The sequence below is a fragment of the Ornithodoros turicata genome, chromosome 5 (assembly GCF_037126465.1).
Source record: "Ornithodoros turicata isolate Travis chromosome 5, ASM3712646v1, whole genome shotgun sequence".
NCBI classification, from domain to species: Eukaryota; Metazoa; Arthropoda; class Arachnida; order Ixodida; family Argasidae; genus Ornithodoros; species Ornithodoros turicata.
The window spans coordinates 32,222,972-32,245,741 of NC_088205.1; the positions used below are offsets into that span (position 1 = coordinate 32,222,972).

Sequence of the window (22,770 nt, forward strand, 5' to 3'; positions counted from 1 at the left end):
AATGAGTACAATTCCACTATTCCCAATCCTTAATGGCACGGAAGATGCAGGGTTACCTCCCAAGGGATTGCTCCCCACTCGCATGCTGTTTATCTGCAAGGGAGGTGTTCACTCACAAGTGTGTCATCCACTGTCCTAGGAGGGCTGAAGTCTGGATGGTGTGCAGTTTGTGGGTGATGCAGCATGTTCTTGCTGCATGTTCCGGGTGTGTGGTTCGCAAACTTGCTCTCTGCAAGTGCTGGGGGTGAAGCACTTAACTCCCTCACAGAATTCTAGAATAATTGAAGAATTCTAGTTCTGACTGCAGTGCTTTGGTTGTAGAATATTTTTTTCCCAATAAGAGTGTCTATTTAGCTTCTAATGCAGATCATTTTGGGCCACGGGAAGTATAGAGGGTAGGAGGCACTCAATGATGCTATGCGTGATGCAGCAGTTCACCTTGCATTAAACTGCTCCTCATTATATTAAGTTTTGTTGCAACATTTTGGAGTAAAAACAAATTTTGCTTTTTCCTGCATTGGCAGTTCCACAATCAGGTACCATAGTAGACCACATGGGGTGATAACCAGAATTTAAAAACAAATGTTGCGCTTGTGTGCTGCTTATTAGGGAATCGTCAAGACATCAGAAGACCTCAAGCTCGACGTTGTGTATGGAATGCTGACTGTGTTATCTCATTTGATATTGTAGGGAAAGAATTCCATCTTTGGAATAAATAAAATGTCATTTCCTATACTCTACGGAAGTATGGAGGTACAATATCAGGGTTGTCATTAATTGTTCTACACTAGCTGCTGGGCTTCCAAGCGCAACACATCAATCCCTCCAGCTCAGAAACCTTGTCGCCTTCACTGCACTTCATTCTACTTCAGTTCCACCACTGTAGAGCACAGTCTGTAGAATAGCTACCCCACTGCTGTGTCCAGTACGTCATTTCCTGCCCTTGCCAACAGCAAGTTCATGAACCTCATACCATGAACATGCGCTTAACTCACAAACTACAGTTTGTTCTGTCTTCAACCCTTCATGGACTGTGGACAGTGTGCTTGTGAGCAAGCACCTTCCTCGCTGACAAACTGGGTTGTACTGGGGCAGGAGCCTCCATTAGCAGGGCCGTTTCCCTGAAGTACAACCAGACACAGTCCTTGCAACTTTATTTCTTAAGGTACTTTTCTTAAGATCTTTGTAGTAGAGGAGTAACTATAATTCAGTTATGTGTAAGAGCCTACAGCCTAACTGTGATCCTTGGACACATTTAAATTTTTTTACACACTGTTAAGCAAACCGCAAGCATCTTTGGGAGCACATTTTGCACATTATTGAGCTTGCCATAAACTGGCGCACACGCATAAACTATGATGCAGGCGCTTAAAATTTAGTGGCAGAGACTTTGCATTATCACGAAGAGCACCCTGGGTACCAAAATATTTGACACCACAAAAGAAAGTGACTTTCAAAGAATCGCCTTTGCTGGAGTAAGCAATGTTTTACAGTGCCAGCTGTTACGTGCAGAATCACAGCTGATTGCGTGGTCCGTGTAGCACAGCACAAAATGTTTGTGGTGTACATATGTTTAGCTGAAGGGTAAGGAGGCAAGAAGAGCCAGTTTAATGCGTGGTGACCACGTCATTCATCGCAGGAGAGGGTGAAACAGCACAGACGTCCGCCTACCCACGACGAGGCATGGATCGTGCATAGACTTGGGCCCTCTTGCACGAAACTGTGTGGAACACTTAACGAGTTTTTCACTCAAGCATTAGTCCATCCTGCATGCATTGAGTGAAAAACTTGAGTATTTCCCTCAACAGTTTCGTGCAAGCGCACCCAATGAACACGCCCACTTCATTCAAGACACCTCATTTCGCCAACCATTTTCAACGACCGCGAAGCGAGTCATGCTGAAGTAAACTCTTTGTGTACAAACTCAACCCCAACCGCACACAGCTGACGCTGAAATACGTCATATCTTTTTAGGACTACCCTATCAGGTAGCATATAATTAGGGTCTGACCTTTTTGGGTTAAACCAGATTCCTCCCGACTATTCCCTCCCGAATCAGGACAAGTTTGGGTTAAGCCAGATTTCTTACCACATTCCAATCACGTAGGCCTCGGGCCCCCTGTAGTCTGTGCCTATGCCCAGAAGAACAGTCTCTGTTCGAAATATCAGCGGCTCCCCTCCAGAGGGGGTGGTGCTGGGAAAATGCTGGGATTGTTGAACATAATTTCATGGTCCCATCATGGTCGATTTAATGAAGTCTACTGTATATTCAATGTAGATTACACTACACAAAAATGTTGTGTGTTCAGGTTATATACCTCAATGTGATATGACTATAAACATCCACCACTTCATATTCTGTGCATTTTGTATGTCACAAGCAGAGCTGGAGGACTTATCAGTTAGTAAGAGACCGCAATGGAGAGACTGAGTAACAATAATGTAATACAAAGGCTCTCAATGAAGAGCCCTCATTTTCTGCTGCTTTTTCCAATTGTCAGTTGTTGTTGTTTTCTCCAACATCATGTTCTTCAAAACCACTACTTCACATTTGAGGTTCACACAAGTAAAGTACCTTTATTTGAATCCTACTTGAACACAGATACTGTCAAGTGCACAATCTCTTTGCATTTCTCGAAGAACATCAATGATGGCTTGACATGGCCTTATTGAATTGTAAACTGTCAGGAGAGTATCCCGTTCCATTTACGAACACCTATCTTCAATTCTGTTCCCCATTTCAGAAGACGTGCTTCCTTGTAACTGTAACCTGATTGGGTGGTGCTGTTACATTTTCGTGGGTGATTCTCACAGAAGGGTCGACACTATGTGCGTCGGCACTGTTCTGGGTGCACAGACGAACTGCGCAGGTGGACCTTGTGGATGAGGCGTGAAGCTCGCGATTCCACAGCTTGTACAAACTGCTGGTTGAGACCCAAGTCATGCAAGCTGTCCACATGATATGGGATGTGATTCACGTTGCAACTCAATAAGGCATGCCCATTGCGCTCCAACTGAAAGCAGCTGTGCCCTACAAGACAGAGGTCAATTGGGAAAGAGATGTAAATTGCAGAGGCTGAAAGAACAATTAAGACAAACACAACGTTTCTCGTCAACTGCAGTCTTTCAGATAGGATAGAGACACTGCATAAATTTGCTGGCAAACATCTTTCACGTCCATAACTTAACAACCCGAGACTGGGTGAAGTTACGGATCTATACCACCAGCTCGCTTGCTACCTTTCTATCCTCTCGTTATCTTTCACGTGGCAACATAGTTGATGCTGCTTCTGCAATGAACAAAACAAGCTCCCATGAAAGAACAAGCGTAGGTGACCTGCAGTGCGTGAAGGGCCTTCGTTCTGCACACCTTTAAGAAATGCTCCGCTCTGGGAACGAGCGTATCGTTGAATGAGGGGAAGAAGAGGAGGGAACGTCATGACATCACCTATCCCCCTGGCATGTGACTCGTGCCGTCCATTTGCAGTTGCTTTCTTTAACTGTTTTTGTAAATTTGATGGCATGGTGGCATTACACAGCATAGCAAAAATATTTTGCGTGGCGACTCCCGATGGGCAGCTTGACGAACGAGACACTGTTTCATCATTCTTTAAGATCATGATAAGAGAGATCTAACACAATATCCAAAGTCGTCTGCAACCAGTAATACATATATATGTAGAACTTTCTTGACTGTTTGACAATTCTAACACTTGAAGAAACCAATGTAGGAGATAAAAGTAAGAGCAGTGAGATAATTCGTTACAGATAATGAAATTACTGTAATTGGTTTTGAAGTAATCAGTACCAAAATCCAAATACCATATTGCTGCACATTTCTATGCATGACAGAATAAAACCAGCAATTCCCGGCATATTGAGATATGCGACCAGAGGTGTGGTTTCGAAAATCTGGTATGACAAGAAATGCGCTGCAATATCTGTGTTATACCCAGAATACAGTATTAGTACAATTATGATAATTTAATTACAATTTTCTTGTAACCTATACTCAAGTGATGTAAATTTCTGTCTGAAACACTGTACCTTTCCAAAGGCTGAGGCTTTCCTATCATATTCATGTTTTTTTTATTAATTTTTTATTTTGCTGCTGACTACTGATCTTGCGCTAGTCTTCTAATTTATTTAAGACCTCATATACTCATTCAGGTCTTAAGTGACTTTCGTGAATGAACCAATGATGTAAATTTGGAACTACGATACATTATGAAGCTTGCGATTCCAATCTTTTACCCAGAAAACGTTCATTAAGTAAAAAGTGTACATTTGGAAAAGGAAATGTATGCATGGCAGGCTGTAAATGTGGGTAGCCATTACAACTGGTACATTCCAAGCGGGGAAAAAGAAATTTACCCTTTTGTTGTTGGTTAGGCTTCTGCCTGAGCCGGTGTTCCTGGTACAGGACATGCTGCTCCAGTGTGCGCTCTGGGGATGCCTGCTCTCCAATAAGCTGCTCACTCTTTTGAAGCCATAACTCACGCCGCTCCTGGTACTCGTGCAATTGGCCTAACATTCTCTGCAAGGAACTGTTGAAACCTTACATGTTGTCACCCATGAGAGTGATCAAATAGCACTTACTTGTGCTGGGCTTCTAATGCTGCCTCAAGTTTGCTGTGACACAGGACTGCATGCAACCGCTGCTTCGCATTCTTAAAGTCCGGTTGAACTTTCAGAGTGTTTTCAAAGCAGATGACACTTTTGTTGTAGTCTGCCAGCACCTATTTGAAGCAGCACAATATTAGTACAGGCATGCCCACACACGCTCAGGGGTGGTCCACAGTTCAGACAGATGATGAGTGTGGTAAAGCTATTTAAACTTATGTACATAGTTCACTTGTTTGAAGAGACTCAAAACTGTCCCAGTTATTAAAATTGAATTATCCAATACAGCTGTGATACCCACACGACTTTTCTGTGAAGGAAAAGTATAGGGCTGTACAGCAAGGGCGCAAATATTCTATAATGCTATGGGCAGCTTTACAACCATAACCTCACATGTGAGGACCAAATGCCAGGTACACAGCATGCACACTATAGACTGGAGGCTGGCAGAATGTAGGAAGGTGTCTGTTTTATGTAACGAGTGAATGAGTGAAGTACTGACACAAGAAAGACCAAAAATGAGTGACAAGTCATTTCAGTTGGCATCGATGCAAATAACCATCTTCTGCATTTGTCATGGATAACTTTGGGTGAAGCGCCACGACCCGTTTAAAGGTAACAGGGTTCAGTCTGCCTTCTGCACTGTGGATATGCTTGTCTAGGCTCAAGACAGAAAAGGGACATACTGCATAAATGTTGCCCAGGGTAAAATGACAAATAGCATTGTCAGGCGCAGTATCCACAGCTGCGTGTACAACGATGGCTGCCTCTTCGGACAGATGGGAACGATGCAGAATATTTCCCAGGCTGATGAGGGCCACGTCTTTGTGTTCCCTGTAGGAGTAAAGGTCTCTCCATCCTTCCCTTACAAAGCCATTCACTTACCGGGGAGAGAAGTGTAGTGCTCTGCGCACACATTCGACAGCCTCGGCAGCAGCGCCCTTCTCCCGCCAGTAATAAGCAGCCAGGTTGAAAATCACCCATGAACTGTTGTTCTGCATGCAGAGTCACATTGTACAGCCAACCTCAGTCATATTTAAGGGCTTAAAAATCTGTACAAAAAATTCTGCAGTGAAAATAAAATAAATGCACATTACATATTATAAGCATTTTTTCACACATTAAATTGTTAAAGACAGGCACAGGTTCAGATTCCCAATGTGGTACTCTAAATACTTAGGCCCAGTTTTACCCACGCTGGTTAACTTTGAACAGAGATCAAGGGTTGCTAAAACTTGAACTAAACACTCAAGTCTTTTTTACAAGTGTTAGTTGGTGACGTGATGAATGTTTCAGTGACAATAACTCCCCCTTAGTGAAGCAGAGTTAAACGTTAAATTCGAGATAAGGGATCGTTGATCTCAGTTCAAATGTCAATTGGAGTTTGTGAAACCGGGCCTTAGTGAATCACACTTGACCACGCAACTCTTCACCACGCAACTCTTCACCACGCTTGTCCTAACCAATATTGATTAGGACAATGCCCAGAAGAAAAATGGCCTTCTGCTCAAAGTACTGGTGTGAAGTACCACTCCTGATGCCTTCCTCTCAACTTAGCCTCACTGCCTGTGTGCTATGTGCAACTTGAAAGCAGTTCGTTAGACACTCTTTGTGCCATTTTAGTGTATTTGTAAGCCAATGATCGCCAACAAGAATATTTAGCAATATCAGGGATAGCAGCAGGAAGTCTGGAACAGAGCAAACCTCTCAGTTTTGGGTGGTAAGACTTCCAGGATTATATGCCATTACATGCATGTTGAAGTACAGTGAAAGCCGCGTATAACGATATTGATGGTAATCGCCAATTCCATCGTTATACGGGGTACATCGCTAAACGAGGGCTGACCTAAATAGCGCGTCCCCGAAAAGTCGCGCGCCACCCCGCGTGTAGCCGAAGAAAATGAAACAGATGCTAAAAAAACGCGAAGCTGTGTGACATCGCGGTGGCTTGGGAAAACGGCGATCAGAACTCGTGGTGGGAACCAGACAACATAGCAGGACAACTTCTGGCAACACTATCACGTCACCATTCCGCAAGTCGGCTTCACCTAACGCCTGTGTGCTCTAGGAGAAGCTCGCTTTAGAACACTGTCGCGCGACTCGCGGGTGGAAAGCACATGCTAAGCTTTTGAATCATCTCGCGAATTTGAGCAGCATTGGCCAAATACGGAGACATAAAAGCGTTACCACCTACCTCTTTCACTGACAGTATTGGAAAATGAACAGTCACAGTCTATTTTCTTGCCTCAATTTTTATTTTGGTTTAATTATTTTGATGTGAATTTCGGATTATACGAATTTTTTTGTTTCGCCGCGAAAAAAACGTGGCGAAAATCGCCGCGTGGTTACGCGCACGGGACAGCGTCCAACACCGTTATACGAATACTCGGAACCGCGGTCTCCCTATCGCTATACGCGGGTCGTTTCCCCATAGAACCAATGTATATTTTGACGGTAAAATCATGAACCATCGTTTTATTAGGTATATCGTTATACGCGATATCGCTATCTGCGGGTTTTACTGTATAGGAAATTTGAAATATTGAAAGCTTTTTTACAATCAGAATAACCGTCAACATGTGTCATATTAAACTCTTCGCAACTTTATGGGTTGTCTTGTGGACGTCAGAACTTTGCTTGGTCGTTCAAGGCTACTGCTATCATGCAAAAGCAGCACTTATTTATTTTATAACACAAGCCAGTGCTAACCAGTCACATTTCCAGTGTGTAAAAATAATTCTGTAATTTTTACCAATATTTTGAGTGATTTGAATTTTGCAAAAAAGAAAAAAAATAGTGAGCATCACATTTACAAACATTACTATTTTTGCAGTACTTTACATTGGGTTATCACAGCTTAGCAGGTGAACACATCACCGAACAGAGATGACATGGTCTGTACTGTCAGTGACTCAACCAGCTTCAACAGCAGCACTTGGAACATCTTCTGTGTGTCAGGTAATCTTCAGCCTTTTTGCACAGTTCTAGTGCTCCTTGGCCACACTGACCTGAGCAGTGTCAATTATTCATGACGGCAGATGTCGTATGGTGATGCCTCTGATCGATACCTTCGTGACTTGTGACATCACTCTATGTAAGTAGGGAATGGTGTTTCACATGCATGGACATCATACACCTGTTACATGCTCTTCCAATGAGCTACTCTCATGTATCCTGCATCAAATAATTACTTACTGCTTATTTAGGGTCTTGCATTGTTTCTTTAAAGGAACTGTAAAGTGAATGGCAAACTTGCAGAAACTGTACGGTTTTCTGAAAGCTTGCAACTTGGACACTTCAGATACGTAATAGTTCTGCTGTATATTGAGTATTTTTTCAGCAATCGAATTTAAAAGACTGCTGTGCGAAGCAATCTAGCGGACTCCAGAGGCGCCCCAACCATGACACGACTAGTGTGCCATCTTCTTGAGTCAAGAATCAAGAATGCATGCAACTAGACGATACATCAGGCGAGATCGTGTGTTTCTCGAGAGTGCAGGAGACGTTTCATTGCGAAGATGCACGTTTTGTGTATTTTAGAACACAAGAACACAAGCCAGACATTCGTTCAAATCACTTGGATGCGAGGTTTTGCTAACAGCAGCTAGCAGACGACACAAATGCGGAGAGAGAGAAGGGCCAACAGATCGCACAGATCACCTCGGAAGCACAGAACTCGAATGTCACAACTGTTAACAAGAGTTGCTGTTGCTCTTCAAAATAAACAACAAAAAAAGAAGTCTAATGGTAATTAATAACCTGTCTAGTTGTACATCAATATCACATCATGTCTGGCCGCCAATCCGGGGCTGGCTCCAACTTTGTTCTTTCCGAATGTTTAGGGTCTCCACCTTTCAGTTTCCGAAAGTGTTCAAAATTAATTAGTGCGAAAAGTATGCAGAACTGAGAGGTGATGTCTTGTGTGTGTGATCACAAAGCCAAGTTCTACATCATGGTACCTTGAAACATTGTGGTTATATTTCACTTTACAGCTCCTTTAAGTTCTATTATCCACAGCTTTCTGCTGACCTGCTTATATTTATACCCTTCTGTTTTCAGGCTCTATGTTTTTAAAAAATTACAGGACGGTCACGACCGCCAAATTCAGTATCAGCTGTGCGTGTGGTGAGATAAAGCCGGATAAAAGTGTGTAGACAAATTTATTTAACTGTGGTAAGTATTGATTCGTGGCCGTTGAAATGGCTGGTGAGGTGAGTGGTGTCCTGAACGAGGGGACTGTTCTGGAACACCAAGACTATGCATGAGTCATGTATAGTTGTGGCTTGGCGGATGTCAGTGCACAGCAGAAGGTCCAGTTGTTGTGTCAACTAGTGGGGCTTGTCTAGGTGTACCCCGCATTGCGTAGTGACGTGCTTTTGCAGTTGATGAAATTCATCTTCCAAAGTTCTGTCGATATTCACCTTTCCGTGATAGAAGTTGAAGTCATTGCCAGCTCACTCAGCTATCTCACTTTCCATCGACAGCGGTTGTAAACTGGCAGGATTCTCCTCCTTACTCCCACTGCTGAGCGCACATGCGATAAGAGTTTTGTGCGGACATGCGAATGCTGTTGCTGTGATCTCGGGGAAAGTCTCCACTAAAATTGTACACGCTGTAAAATTGCGCGAATAACATAACTCGCCTGTCTTTCCCTGTTGTCTTCGTCGTTTTCATTCATGCCGCTCCTGTGATAGTACCTTCCCCTTGTCATCATTTTGTGCGGACATGCAAATGTCGATGACGCCAACGCGATCGCGGGAAAGGCTACACTATACAGCCGACGCTGTAAAACTTTGGGGGGAGGGGAGGGAATTGGGTTATATACAGTCTCCGACCGATATTTCGGACTCCCCAATTTTCGGAACAAAACTCTTGGCACTGTCAAATGCCCCATACAGCCAATGTATTTCCGCTTCCAATATTTCGAATGGACTGCCCAGTTTTTTTTGTACTAACTTCGGTCCGAGCTCGCCTATTTTCTCAGACTTTTCGTCTTCCAAGAGCCGAAACAGGTGCACTACAGTGTGTTTCCAGACTGCACCACGAAGAGAAGCGCACTGACCCGGCGCATGCGTAGAGCGCAGCACATGCCAAGGTGGAGATTAGTTGTGCGTGCGTTGCCTCTCAGCTTCAGACGCGTTCCAAAACTTTGGATAGCTGGCAGAATGTCGTCGTCATGTGAAGATGATCAGACGTGGACAACAATGACCATTTCTGCCCAGAACTCTCTGTTGACAATGTCGTCGTCCAGGTTCTCGATCTGCCGCCAGAAGGTTCGGACGACTGTGGCAGTGAAGAAGAGGTTGCCGTTGCGCCCCCGTCAACCACAGTGATCCTTACGGTTGTTACTACGGTCATGGAAGTGTATGACGACGAGGCTACACTAGCAGAAGTTCGCTGCAATGCATTATCCCGTGTCTGCGCGGCGGAGCAAACTCGTGTTGACAGTTATTTCAAGCCAGTGTGAGTGCCCAAATAAATTTTTTTTTAAAAATGCAGATTTTAGACTGTCTAAAAGTTCGGACTGCTTGATCCATATGATCGGAATACAAGTCCAAAAAAATTGGTCGGCGACTGTACCAGGTCAAATTTTTGGCTGGAAAATAAAAAAGTGTGTGTCTCGCATTTCAGAAGAACGGCGATATGCCTAGCACCTGTGCCGATTGTGCAGTGCTTGGCGTTTTCCAGTACCTGTATCAATGGCTGTCTCTGCAATTTTTGCCAAGTTTGGTTTCTGCGATTTTTGAGGTTTACCCCAAGTGACAATGATGCAAATCTTGGGTAAAGATGGGCTTTTCTGGATTTAGCCTTAAAACACAACGCCCTACTTATATTCTAACCCTACCATTAATGTGGGGCATATAAAGAAAAACTTTGGATGGCACCAAGGAAATATATAAAATCTGCTCTGAATGTTGCGGACATTCGCAAAACAAAGCAGAGGCACATGTTCTGTGATCTCACCTTGGCCATGGCCTTGTAGACTTGGTGACCAAACTCGTGGGTGCTTTCAATGGTCGAAACAGCACGGTGCAAGCCAGCCTCTGGGGTCATATTGAGAGCATGTCGTTCACGCACGCCCTGCATGTAGAGATGTATCAGTGGGAGAACGTTTACAGTTTCCCCCAGAACTAACAGCGAGGTGCTCAAAGGCATGCATGCTAAAGTTGAGGTCCATCACTTTGGAGCAGTTGGGCTGTGGCATCTCTTCGGGCAGCATTTCATCTGAGTGACTGCAACAGTAAAATTTAAAATCTGACACCTTCATGGAGCAACACCTTATCGTACATAAAAGGATAGTCTCAGAGCATGATTTAGGCGGCAACCGCATGGAGCACTTTTGCCAACTGAATGACAGCAGAACTTGAAAGGAACGGTGACCTACTAAGCGAACAATAGACGACGGACCGATGAGCCGGTTTCTGCCAAGGATAGATATTTAGTCTGAGGAGAGGAAGTGACGCCACCCGACGGAACCGTGTGCGCCAATGAAAACACGCTTCACAGGAAATGCCACAAGCACGTGACAAAGTCACCTGTGACCATGCCTGTGACCGCTTTTTTTTTTTTCATTTCGGGCTTTGCTCTCTTCGCCCTGCCTCCTAGAAGGACACGCAGATGACCCGTCGCGCGGACTTCGACGTGGATATATTAATATGGAGGCCACCCCTTTGGAACTTAAAATATATCCTTTGGCAGGAGGTGGCAAGTAGTGTGCAAGCAGAAGGTGACTAAATGAAACATCAAAATATTATTTGTGGCACATGGCAAATCGGAAATGTGTGAGGAGATAACGGTAACAAAAATGCAGTCTGATATTTCTTTAGTGAGCACTGCCAGAAACACTCATAAGCCAACATTCTCTTCATATCTCAAAATTTCTTGTAAACACCTGATTTCTAGATATTATTAGCACCGTACTTTTTCAAGAACCACTAAAGTATCATTTATGTTACTAAACAATGCGTACAGCAGTTTACTACAATAAGCATTGCCACTTCGCGTGCAACAAGCGGTGGTAAACGCTAGGCCGACGCTTCACCATGACAACCTCAACGTGGACATTCTGCTCCATGCGGTTGCATTGCTTCTATACCGTTCCGTTCACGCTGAGTTGGCGCTCAGTTGGCCCGATTCAGTTGGCAAAAGTTGCTCCATGCGGTTGCCGCCTTACTCAGAATGCATACACTCTATTCTCTGTCGTAGTCAACAGTGCAAAGCCCCAAAAGGCCATGGTTTTGAAGAAATGGTGGTTTGCAACTTCCTGTCACAATGACGTAAGGGAAGTTGCAATGTCACGTGGGTTTACACTTCCGGTCCGAAGTTCTGCTGGAGTTGTATAGCATCAGCGTGTTTTCAAGGTAAAAATAAGTGGATGTTCAGCGCTTCTGCGGAAAATCAACATAACAAGTATCGCATACCTTGGGATCCTATGAGCCTTTGGAAAAATGTCATTAGCATAAACGAAAATTGAGCTAAGGGGTATAGGCACTTGTCACCGAATGCTGTGCTGTTTACTTATCATGTTGAATTTTGCCTGGTTGTGATAACATTATCAACCCCCCCCCCCCCTCCCCCATAATGTGAAAATAATATCACTAAAGTCACAGTTTCGTCCCAAACTAAAAAGAAACGACTACATATGTGCCATCCTCAGAGTGCGGAAGATTGCTGCATAAAATACTGCCTGTACATTTTGTTGTGCCATATCTGAAATGTTACTTATCTTTGTTATCTGAAGCGTCAAATTGAACGCATTGTAACAAAACATTTCGCACAGCAAAAGATCGCGATTTCAAAGCGCACGCCAAACGAAACCAAAACATGCATGATGTTGCATAATGTAAAAAACCCCGAGACTAGGGAACACGAGGGGACTGACACAAACACGAAGTCTCAATGCATGATGTGTCACAAAATCTAAACTTCTTTGGGGGGCAGGCGTTCCTAGGCCAACTCATCTTAGTTGTCGTTTAAGCCAGAGCTTATACAGTTTTGCTTTGCTCCAGTTGAGAGAAATTTTGGACCGGAAGTTTGAAGACCATGCATAGTGCCACTTCTCAACTTGAAAACCACCCATTAAACAGGAATAGCTGTGCTGGCAACATTGTCAACTAACTGTTTCCCGAATAACCATATGAGTGTTTCAGAAAGAGAGAATGCGTAAAATGAGGTTTCCTTCGCATCTAAATCACGAACGATGCAATGGATTAATCCCATTCCTCTTGTTTTGCTCTTGGTTCTGCTGTCAGTGTAACAACACCTGTTATTCTGTGAGGAAAAATCTTTTGAAATTTTATGCAAAAAGTTGTGGCGAAATAATAGTGGTCAGTCTGCGAAAATTCATAGAATGCGCACACAATTATCTAATAAACGGTTATTCAGTACACGTCGCAAAATGTACCTCTTAATTTTGTGGTCGAAAGGTACCACGGTGCTGACGTAGAGGTCAAACTCCGTGAGTGGCTGCGCAGCGATCAGGCAGTCGTGGTCAGCGGCGTACAGTCGCTGCTCGACGTCCTGCGCCTGATCTTCACAGCGGTCGATCTCTTCCTTCCGTTGCAAAAGTTCTTTCTTGAGAGATTCCACCATGTGTGCCCGTTCTTCTTGTGCTAAGAGTCCCATCAGGTCGTATGGACGCCGTAAAGAAAACACGCTGTCCATCTAGAATGGCAGTGTAATGTGAATAACGTGCACGCAACTACGACGGCTCCACTACGCGTCCCAATATTATGTAAATCATTATTCCACTCAATCATTTCTTGGCTTGTCATGTGTCCCATAGCATTTCGCCGTTCTCAAAACCATGAACAAAGAGACGAACTGCACGCATTTCATTCTATTTTGCCTTTAGGTTGATGAACGCGACTCGGACATATGTAAGCCGAAGAGCGAAAATATATTTACCTCTTTGCCTTACCTGAGGTTGTATCTTGCCATCTTCTGTAACGATCCAGTGTGTAGAACACGTTACAAAACCAATGTAACAACAAATCACTGCACTAAAACAGCATACAGTGCAAGCACGACTACCAAACATCTTCCCAGCTTCTGTGAGATTGAATTGGATCTTTTGTTGGCTCTTGATGGCTTGATGGTGACCTCGTGAACTCCCGGCTCATCAGCTCCAAAAAGCGTGCCAAAAAGAGTAGGTCGTGGCAGGATAGTTAAAATAGGTCGCCGTTTCAAAATGGGACGTACGCCACCGCTGATGCCATAAAAGCACAAAAAAGTAGTAAGTTCCGAACTGACTGAAGTCGGAAAAACTCATGGAGGAAGGAAACACATGTTTTTCCTTCCTCCATGGAAAAACTGCATTACAGTCGTCCAGTTCCAGAAATGAAAAATATCAAAAAGCCAAGTTAAGCCATCCATACGGCCAATCCAGTGGTCAGTGCCACAGCTCAAGCCACTGGCGCAAATTGGCGCAAGCCGAGAAGTGAGAAGCCACGCAACATATGCACGGAACCACTTGGCATTACGTACCGTTCCCACTCGAAAAGTGGAAAATCTAGCGATCGCGCAAAAATAGAAGGTCCACTAGACGAACACCTGGACATCTCTGTTCGAAATCTCGGCGGCTGCGGACCCCCGACCTGGCGGGGCTTCTTCTTCAATCTACTACTATACGTGAAATAGTAGTTTGCTATGCGCAAGCACCGTCGTCTGCAACGCGCCGTTATCGTGCCGTACGCAAAGCAAGTTTTGTGCTCCTGCAACTACATCAGTTCCCCTATTTTCATCCGAAAATCAAATTAGGTAAAAATTTTCAGTGAAAGTTCATTGCAGCAGCCATGGAAAACCCGCTGCAGCTACTAGACACTCGACATAACACCAGGAACCAAAAGCACACAGCGCAGAAACTGAACAACACACGAGCGCCATACTCCACCTCCGGTGTAACTAGAAACTGTTTGGCAGAATGTTTGCGCGTGCCAGGTGGCAGGTTTGCGCAGCTTCGAAACCCGTTGTGAAAGTGTGTATGTCTTGTTTCACCCAATCAATTGTCCACACCTGCTGCTGTGCATGTAGCGCAAGCTTCTGGCCCCCGTGGTGCTAAGGCGATCACTGTTCATTGACGTCTTAATTCGACAGTTATATGGGTTTCTCCTGCAAGACCCGCTGGGAGCTGGTTTTGTAGGCGGTCACAATCCTTGATAAGCCACCACAGGCTTCATCCCCAGGAAACCACATGCATGGCCCACGTCAACACATACTAGACATCATGCATATGCCCTTCTCCAAATACGGGAGCTGACGGAAATGCAGAAGTTCCAAGAAATGTAACCATCGCAAACCTTTGTCTACGTTTTGTAATTCCCATGGTCACATACACTTTGCTTTCCAGGCCTGAAATGGATAAATAATCTGCTGGTGGTAGTGATGGTTGAGTACTGAGAGCGGTAGCAGTAGGTTGCAGCAGGTTTCTGAGGAAATCTGTTACTGAGATTAGTGCTTGGTTGACTTTACAAGGGAGCTTACTGGCATGTGTCTATGAACACCTCTCTGAAGGAAATCTGCAGGTACCACAGCTGTCGCTGGACTTGATTCGCCTACACATATTCACCGTGAATCCTTTGCTGCATGTGACACACACCAACTGAGCAGAATATCTTCATGTTTGTTCCTACAGACCTGTCTATCCTTTGATCTTGTAACAATCTGGTTAAATGGAGGTGGGTAGCTTTACGTCTTACTGAAGTCACATGCCCATGGTGATGCCTTCATGTGTGCCATAGTTCATCATTCATCATCATAGTTCTGTCCATCATTCGCATATCGTCTGTGCAAGTAATTATCTCAAGTGGAGTGCTTTCATAGAGTTTTTTTTTTATTTGCAGGGAACACATACTGCCTGGCATTTCAGTGCAACACAACAGAATTGAGTTACGGATGAGCTTGCAAATGTGCATGAAGGCTCACAGCAGCTGCCTCATAGTTTACCTTGGGGTAATGCTGGTGCTCGTATCATGCAAGGACGTCCGTTTTTCCTGGTGCTCACCTGTGCTTTTCCTGTGGAAAGTTTTACCCGCAAAGGAAGCATTTGAAGTGTTAATTTCATTTTAACGATGGCTCAGCTTACTGGATATTGGTGTATTGTTGTCTCTTATATGGTGCTGTAGAAGACATTTATGTTGGACAGACACATGATGAAATGTTTGCCCAATGATCCTTCAGCAACTAACTATACATATTATTTATATTCTGTACATTTCCCATGGTCTATGGAAAAGTAACACATTTCAAGTATTCTTCAGGTGCACAATATTTTCATCCTTCAGAATTGCATGGATACGCATACAAAGTAGACAGTACAACAAAAGTTTTCTCATTCTCATCCTATGAGAGCCACAGAATATTCCTCAATTCAAATTTTCAAATTCTCCAATTCCCCATCAGCGTCTTTCCTGTGTGCTCGGCATTTTGGGTTCCTCCTCCTTCTTACCTTGAAAGTGTTTGTACTTCCCACGAGGTGAAATTCCTGGGAATATCCTTGGCCACTGGGACTAGCTGTTGCACGCAAAGTGATACGTTACTCATTCACATGCAGTAATAACACAAGAGGAGCATTTTCTACGTACCACTGTGCACCCTCTACAGAACACTACCTTGTCAAGTGGCTATAGGAGGACTCACCACAGTGCCATATGGACCACCAAACGCCCATTCGAGTGCTGCTTGTGCCCAGCTTCCTTTACTCGTAAAGATAACCTCAAGGTGAGCATGGATTCTTGGTAGAGCGTGGTCTTTACTAAGAGCGCTGCACAGGGCTTGCCCTCTCAGTAGTTGTATCAATGTACGCTGCAAATATCGAGGAATAATAATAAAAATATCTGAAAAATCTGAAACCCGAGCATAATACATAACATACACCATACACTTAAACATAGTTCATTAAATTATTCGAAAAGAGATCAACCCAGGCTGCCCCAACTATGTTGTCTGGCAGGATATTCCAGTCAGATATAGAATGCAGGAAAAATGCAGGGTGTCTACCAACCTGGAAAACCAGGAATTGTCAGAGAATTTTGATGCAACTGGAACAGTCAGGGAATTTGCCAAAATGCAGCTGAAGTCAGGGAGAATCGCAGACAATCGCTGTGACGATGTGCAGCGAGTTGCGAGTCCCAACCACTGGTTGAGCTGCCATGCTGCAGCAATGTTGCCGCGGGTAGCAGTTCGCCAATATGACTAGCTCAGAGGTGGAAAAGCAGGGCAACTTCACCAATACTCAATAAATTATCCGTCTTACGAGGGATCTGTATTGAAACGTAGCAGCAGGCACCAAGTTCCCTTTTGTTTTGGGCAGGAAATCACTTGAAATAGTCGGTGAAAACCTGAAAAGGTCAGGGAATTTGAAGGCTGCAATTTGGTAGACACCCTGAAATTGGTTAAAAGCATCTGCTCCAGCTTTATACTGCTTTCATTGCTTCGAGTTAGTGTGGCGCATATTCCACTGCAAAAATGGTTGCACATAATGGTACACGTTACTCTTTACCTTATGGTTGACACACAAGTAGAGCAACCTCACCCGATGTATTTTACGTCTTCTGTGGAAGGGATCAGTTTCTGTTCTTTTGTACAAAACCTTCACATGCAATGCAATTCATGAAGATTAGGAACTTCCAATGCCCAAATTTGAACAGCTTCCGCTTTTCTGATTTCGTGGTGGTGAAAGGATCCCATACCACATCTGCATGTTGCATCTGCGTACCATATCTGCTTTCCGCAAAACGTGAGGGATAACAGAAGCCAGAGAAGCTACTGACTTTCCTCCTCTGATTCAGGGGAGGGAGAAGCACGTTTCCAGTAGGGCTAACCTCCACATCTGCCGTGGTTTTGGGGGCCAGTTCCTTGCACTGAGTGTGCTAAAAGGAGCTGATGTTATTATTGCATGAAATTTCTATCTTTCATAATTAAAAAGTCTATTATGCAAGATTAATTAGGGCTATGCCAGGGGAGGTTTCTAGCACATCCACAAGGGGGCCCACTTGACTTAGAATATGTTGCCATTTATCGTAATAAAAAAAAAGTAATTTCTTGAACTAGTCTGTCCTGCACAATTCCAAGTAAGAGGACAGACATGCTGTGCTGTGCACTGCACTATAATTCTGGATGTTTATTGCTTATTATTCCAGCCAGCAGAGGCTAAGCCACTTGTTGCCTAATGTATGTGTGTATTATATTTTCCATGCTACTGTACCCCATAATGAGTCATCTTACAGGAGGCTCAGAGTAGCACTAAAGCCATGTTCATGAACAGTTTGTTTCCAGACAGAATTGGTTTCAGAAAGCAATGCAAGCACATTTGATTGATACAGTGGAAGAATGATGAATTCAAGGAAATGATGAAAACAGAGTTTTGTGAGAAGCTCGAAATCTCCTTCTGTGGCTACTAATACAGTTTCTCAGTGAGACATGATTTAATTTGTTGCCTTGCCCTATTCCATAGTTGGATTGCTTATGTTCAGGCTAATCTTCCAGAATCGTATGCCAGTAAACTGTTTAGCAATTCAATCTAGCTAGAAAGCTATGTTCTCTATTGAGTCGAGAACCCCGTTGAGAATGCCATGCCCCGATGACTTATTGATAAAATGATTTGACTTGTGTCTGTGCCAAATGTTGGTCCATGTGGTGGTTGTGACTACAATAGCAGAATGGGCCAGTTGGTACGACATTCTCAGAAATCGACAGAGCTATGGCACAGACAAAGACAAACCTTGACAATCTCGTTGAAGACAAACTCGTCTTCCTTGTGTTTGCCTCCGTCTGTGCCGTAGCTTCGTTGGGTAGTGGTTGTGACTTTGAAGGGCTATTTTTTGCAACCAACTTGTATCACAGTCTGTCTCATCACATCTGTCTCAGGGGATCATATGTCTCATCACAGCTATCTCATCTATCACAGGGAAATGAGTCTGTCTTCCCAGCCATACACATTGTTTGAAGGAAAATGCAAAACTACTGCCTTTGTACTGCAAACTCTCAAAGAGTCTCATTGAGACTTGTTTTCTGATTCAACCATATACATATGTGTCGGATGAGAGCAGATGTGGAATTCCTAGGATGCATAATACTTAGCAAGTGCTGTGAGACTGGAACTTTTAAAACGAGAACGTTTAAACACGGGATCAAAATTCCAATATTAACCCACAGATGCGTTGATAAAATTTCGTCTCGAATTAGATGCCCTTCTTAAACCAAGGTCAGCCTGCTTTTGAAAAATTGTAGCTTGTGTACGCTACACGGCATAATTGAATACTGAGAATGGCAGTGCTGAAGAAACAACATTTTTGTATTACAGCTACAACATGTCACATCCAAATAGAAAGCGGTTGTATTGCGGGCTGATGCTGACAGAAGCATTCCTTTGTGTGGCTGTTATATTTATCATTGTCTTATTCAGTTGTTAGAGGAACACGTGTTCATAGTGCCACATTCCTCAGGTACACATGAGGAGCCATGCCGGTGAACGTCCCTTTCCCTGCGCCCTCTGCTGCAAGGCATTCACTCGCAAGCACACGCTCAACGTACACATGAAGCGGCACAGGAAGTTTCGGGCGGCAGAAGTCCCCACATTTGCGGCAAATATCTAAACTTATGTTGCGTGACTCTGTTATTGAACAGTGACTGAAGTTGGTGACGGTGAGAAAGCACTAAGTGCTCTGCAAAGTTTGTAAGTAGAATATCTTCTTGAAGCACTTGCTTAAAGTACAATAAAATAGTCTTTGTCGTATAAATTGTTTGCGGAGACCAATGAGAGCTGAGAGCACGCTCCGCATTGATGGCCCTCTTGAGGAGTAGAGGGAAAGCGTAAATTTCCAGAAGACTCCGGTTCCTTTTGTGTTGGTGTCAAAGTAACAGAACCTTTCATTCTGCGAGGTCAAATTTTCACACTTTAGTTTCCCTCTAGTTATTTAATGTTATCCCGTACAATGCAGAATCTCTTCAATTTTTTCCTCAAAAGATGTCTCGTGAGGCCAAGGAGGTATTGTGATGACAGCATGACACAGAAGGCTCGACGAAAAACACCGCTCACTCACTATTTCTCACTCCTTCACCATGTGGATGTATCAATTTGGGATGACGTCTGCTTCAGCCAATCGCTGCAGACGATTTCAAACACAGTCTTGCTACAGTGGCTGTCTCGGGCTAGCAGCTTGTCTTCATAACAGTTGTAAGCATGGTCGTGATCGGCCAACTCTTGTGATGGCTACGTGATGGCTACATCATGTCGGTTAAAGGGACAGTCGCATCCGTTCCAGTCGATTTCGAAACTATAGTGTCATTTTATTCCTCGTGAAACACTGACCATGGTATCCAAAAACCCCACGCAAAATAGTGGCGCAGTTTGACTGTTATTCGGTGGAATACATGACAAGAGCACATGCTGGATGTCGAGAGTATGCTGGAATTCCCTGTCTGGAAAAACAAGGAAATGTCACTCCCTAAGAACCAAGGAGGGCACGACCTTGAAAAAAGGAATGCTGTCTCATAGAGTTACGGGGCGTCTAGACGGCGCCTTTCTCCTCTGAGCGCCGCCCTGTCTCTCCTTTACTTAGGGAATGACATCACGACACCAGAGCCTCTGCAGCTGCGGAAGCAGCGCGGATCTTCAAAAATCGTTTATATAGTATCTAAGCACTTTTCGGACAAAAAAATTGGCCAAGTACATTGTCGGTCAATGCCAAACACAGTGGTATCGGTTTCATAGATGGGTTTCCAGTTGCGACCGTCCCTTTAAGCTTTTGGGCTTTGTTAACATTGTAACAGTATGCAAGATAGCTGGTGTAGTTGATGGGGTAGTTGGTGTATATGCTGGTAGCATCTCCTTGAGTATGAGGAGTGTTGGAACAAGCATGAAATGTAAAGTAACACATATTACAGGAGCAACTGCCATGGAGGCAGCGTAAAGACCATCACATAGCATGGACAAATGTGAAGTAAACTGAGAGAATGCAAACATATTGAGACGACCCTGTCTTATTTGTGAAGCTGTCCGTGAGGAGTCCACATGCAAAATATTTTTGCTGTGTGGTGCATTATCACGGCACAACCAAATTTACAAAAACAGTCAGAGAAAGCAACCGCAGACAGCCATTACGACCCTCGTGTGACGTCAGAGTGTTCCCGTGCCTTTCTTCTATGCTTCTTGCTTCTCACCTCATGTGCCACTTATACCTGCTTGAGCTGCACCAGTCTACATCATGAGTCACATGTCAAGAGAATAGGCTATGTTACGACACACCCTCCTTCGAAACTATTCCAAGAGCTGGGATTCAACGTAAGAAAATCGAGAGATTATATAAAAAAACACATAAAATGTAGCATAAAAAAGTTTTCTTGAGACGTTTCGACATCCATACGTGAGACATTGTCACTGCCAACCCAAGGGTTGAATGAGGCATTGAATCATGCTTAAGGCCCCTGGTTTTCTGTGCAGCAAATTCAAAATTCTGCGGCACTGTCTTGAAAATTCCGCGATTTTCCGCAGCAAGCAGTCTGTAGCGGACGACGACAACGACGACAACGATGGCCACGCGCGTGGAGCACCGGCTTCAGTTCCACCGGCGCGGCCATGGAGACAGGCCACCGTCATCGCCTCTCCGTGGCATACCATCATCGCCGGTCGGGGCTCATGTAGAGGAAGACCATCGTCCTCTACATTTGGTGACCCGGACAAAGAACACCACGTCCGCAGCAATTCGGCCCTTCACCATCCCAAATTCCTGACCACGCCATCGAGCAGCACTACCTCCGGCACACACGGCCCACCTTCACTCCTACCGCACTCTCCGCTCTCTCTCACCTACGCTTCTCTCTTCGCTCAAGTCTTCTCACGCTTCTCACTGCCGGCCGCGACACGCGACACTCGAGCCTTGCGCTCACCTGCCGGTTGCGGCAGTCGCGGCAGCCGACGCCTCGGCACACTTAAGCCCGTCTCGGCACCTCACTCTCGCCACCTGGGACTATCGAGCTTCGGCTCCCGTGCCGGTCGCGGCACCCCAGGACCACGACACCGAGCGCCTCACTCTTTCTGCGACGGATCGCTGTTCCCGTCCACACCTACCACAGGGATGACTACCTACACACGGATGCTGTTCCCGTCTTCATCCCCTCTGAAACGCCGCCAACGTGTGCCGTGCCCCTGTTCCCGCTGTTCCCTGTTCTTGCGATGCGTCCGCAACGCGTCTGACGGCCGGGGGACCCCTGTAGCGGACGACAACGACGACAACGATGGCCACGCGCGTGGAGCACCGGCTTCAGTTCCACCGGCGCGGCCATGGAGACAGGCCACCGTCATCGCCTCTCCGTGGCATACCATCATCGCCGGTCGGGGCTCATGTAGAGGAAGACCATCGTCCTCTACACAGTCAACGGCTGCTTGAAACGGGAAACACTTTATTTTCTGGGATAATGTGGGAACAAAAAATATTTCAGAAAATTACAGATTCAAAGCTCGGTTGTGGCTCAGCATTACATACATGATATCTTGTGTTCTCCTCTGAGAAAGAATGCATTCTGTCACCTACAATCATTTTATACCTGCTGAAAGATCTTTCGGCATCTACAGAGTTTATAGGAGCTTTATAGGAAGATTATAAAGGAACTTACAATACATGCCCTGTGGAAGTTACATCTTTAGGACGTCCTTTTTGTTTCTGGGTTGTAGGCATTCTTTAAGAGTCTTTAAAGGCAAACTCCCAGTCATCAAATCAAAATCCCCCACTGCCGCCGCTAAACTGCACACGGGAGGGACGCCGCCCCTTCTTCAGGCAATATGTATGCACAATAAACTTGGGCTAACATTATCTTACAGGAGCATGGAAGTCACCCCAAAAATATTTTTTGTATTTCACTGCGGCGTCTTCTGCAACGAATAAGATGAGCTCCTGCGAAAGAACGATGAGCGCAGGTGACCTACAGAGCACGCGCTCTGTTCCGCACACCTTTAAAAAACCCTCTCCACGTGCAAAGAGCGCATCGGCGAACGAGAAGACGTGGTGACGTATCACGGGCTCCGGCACGTGACCAGTGACGTCCAACGGCACAGGTCAAGCATGTATGAGCGGCGCGTGAGCCGAGAAGAAGAAGAAGAAAAAAAAAGGCATGTTGAATATCACTTCCATGCTAGAATCTGTCTGTGTT

At 44.7% G+C, this 22,770-nt stretch overlaps 1 protein-coding gene and 1 long non-coding RNA gene across 6 annotated transcripts; one reads left to right on the plus strand and one right to left on the minus strand.

Annotated features, from left to right (window-relative positions):
- Positions 1–2,557: 2,557 nt before the first annotated feature.
- On the minus strand, positions 2,558–13,950 carry LOC135394309 (tetratricopeptide repeat protein 17-like). Of its 2 annotated transcripts, none has more exons than XM_064624999.1 (9): positions 13,544–13,950; positions 13,028–13,287; positions 10,760–10,856; positions 10,588–10,704; positions 5,509–5,618; positions 5,310–5,457; positions 4,600–4,739; positions 4,375–4,547; positions 2,558–3,031 (listed from the first exon to the last, which is right to left on the minus strand). In XM_064624999.1, exons 1-9 carry the CDS (start codon positions 13,661–13,663, stop codon positions 2,826–2,828), a joined length of 1,371 nt encoding a protein of 456 aa, XP_064481069.1. In that variant the 5' UTR covers positions 13,664–13,950; the 3' UTR covers positions 2,558–2,825. The 2 variants fall into 2 exon arrangements, with proteins under 2 accessions (XP_064481069.1, XP_064481070.1); XM_064625000.1 differs by having other exon boundaries at positions 13,531–13,618.
- On the plus strand, positions 13,720–19,359 carry LOC135394310 (uncharacterized). Of its 4 annotated transcripts, none has more exons than XR_010422826.1 (3): positions 13,741–14,906; positions 14,972–16,341; positions 19,068–19,359. It is a non-coding gene; the product is annotated as an uncharacterized LOC135394310 (long non-coding RNA). The 4 variants fall into 4 exon arrangements; XR_010422825.1 differs by having other exon boundaries at positions 13,742–15,299; positions 15,465–16,341; XR_010422827.1 differs by having other exon boundaries at positions 13,758–15,617; positions 16,175–16,341.
- The last annotated feature ends 3,411 nt before the right edge of the window (positions 19,360–22,770 follow it).

Excerpts from the sequence above, each read along its gene's own strand:
- LOC135394309 (XM_064624999.1), bottom strand. The coding sequence starts at position 13,663 with ATGTTTGGTAGTCGTGCTTGCACTGTATGCTGTTTTAGTGCAGTGATT. Across the intron at positions 4,740-5,309 it reads CCCTGGGCAACATTTATGCA|GTGCTGGCAGACTACAACAA; the intron begins GTATGTCCCTTT and ends TGCTTCAAATAG. Across the intron at positions 4,548-4,599 it reads GCATTAGAAGCCCAGCACAA|TTCCTTGCAGAGAATGTTAG; the intron begins GTAAGTGCTATT and ends AGGTTTCAACAG.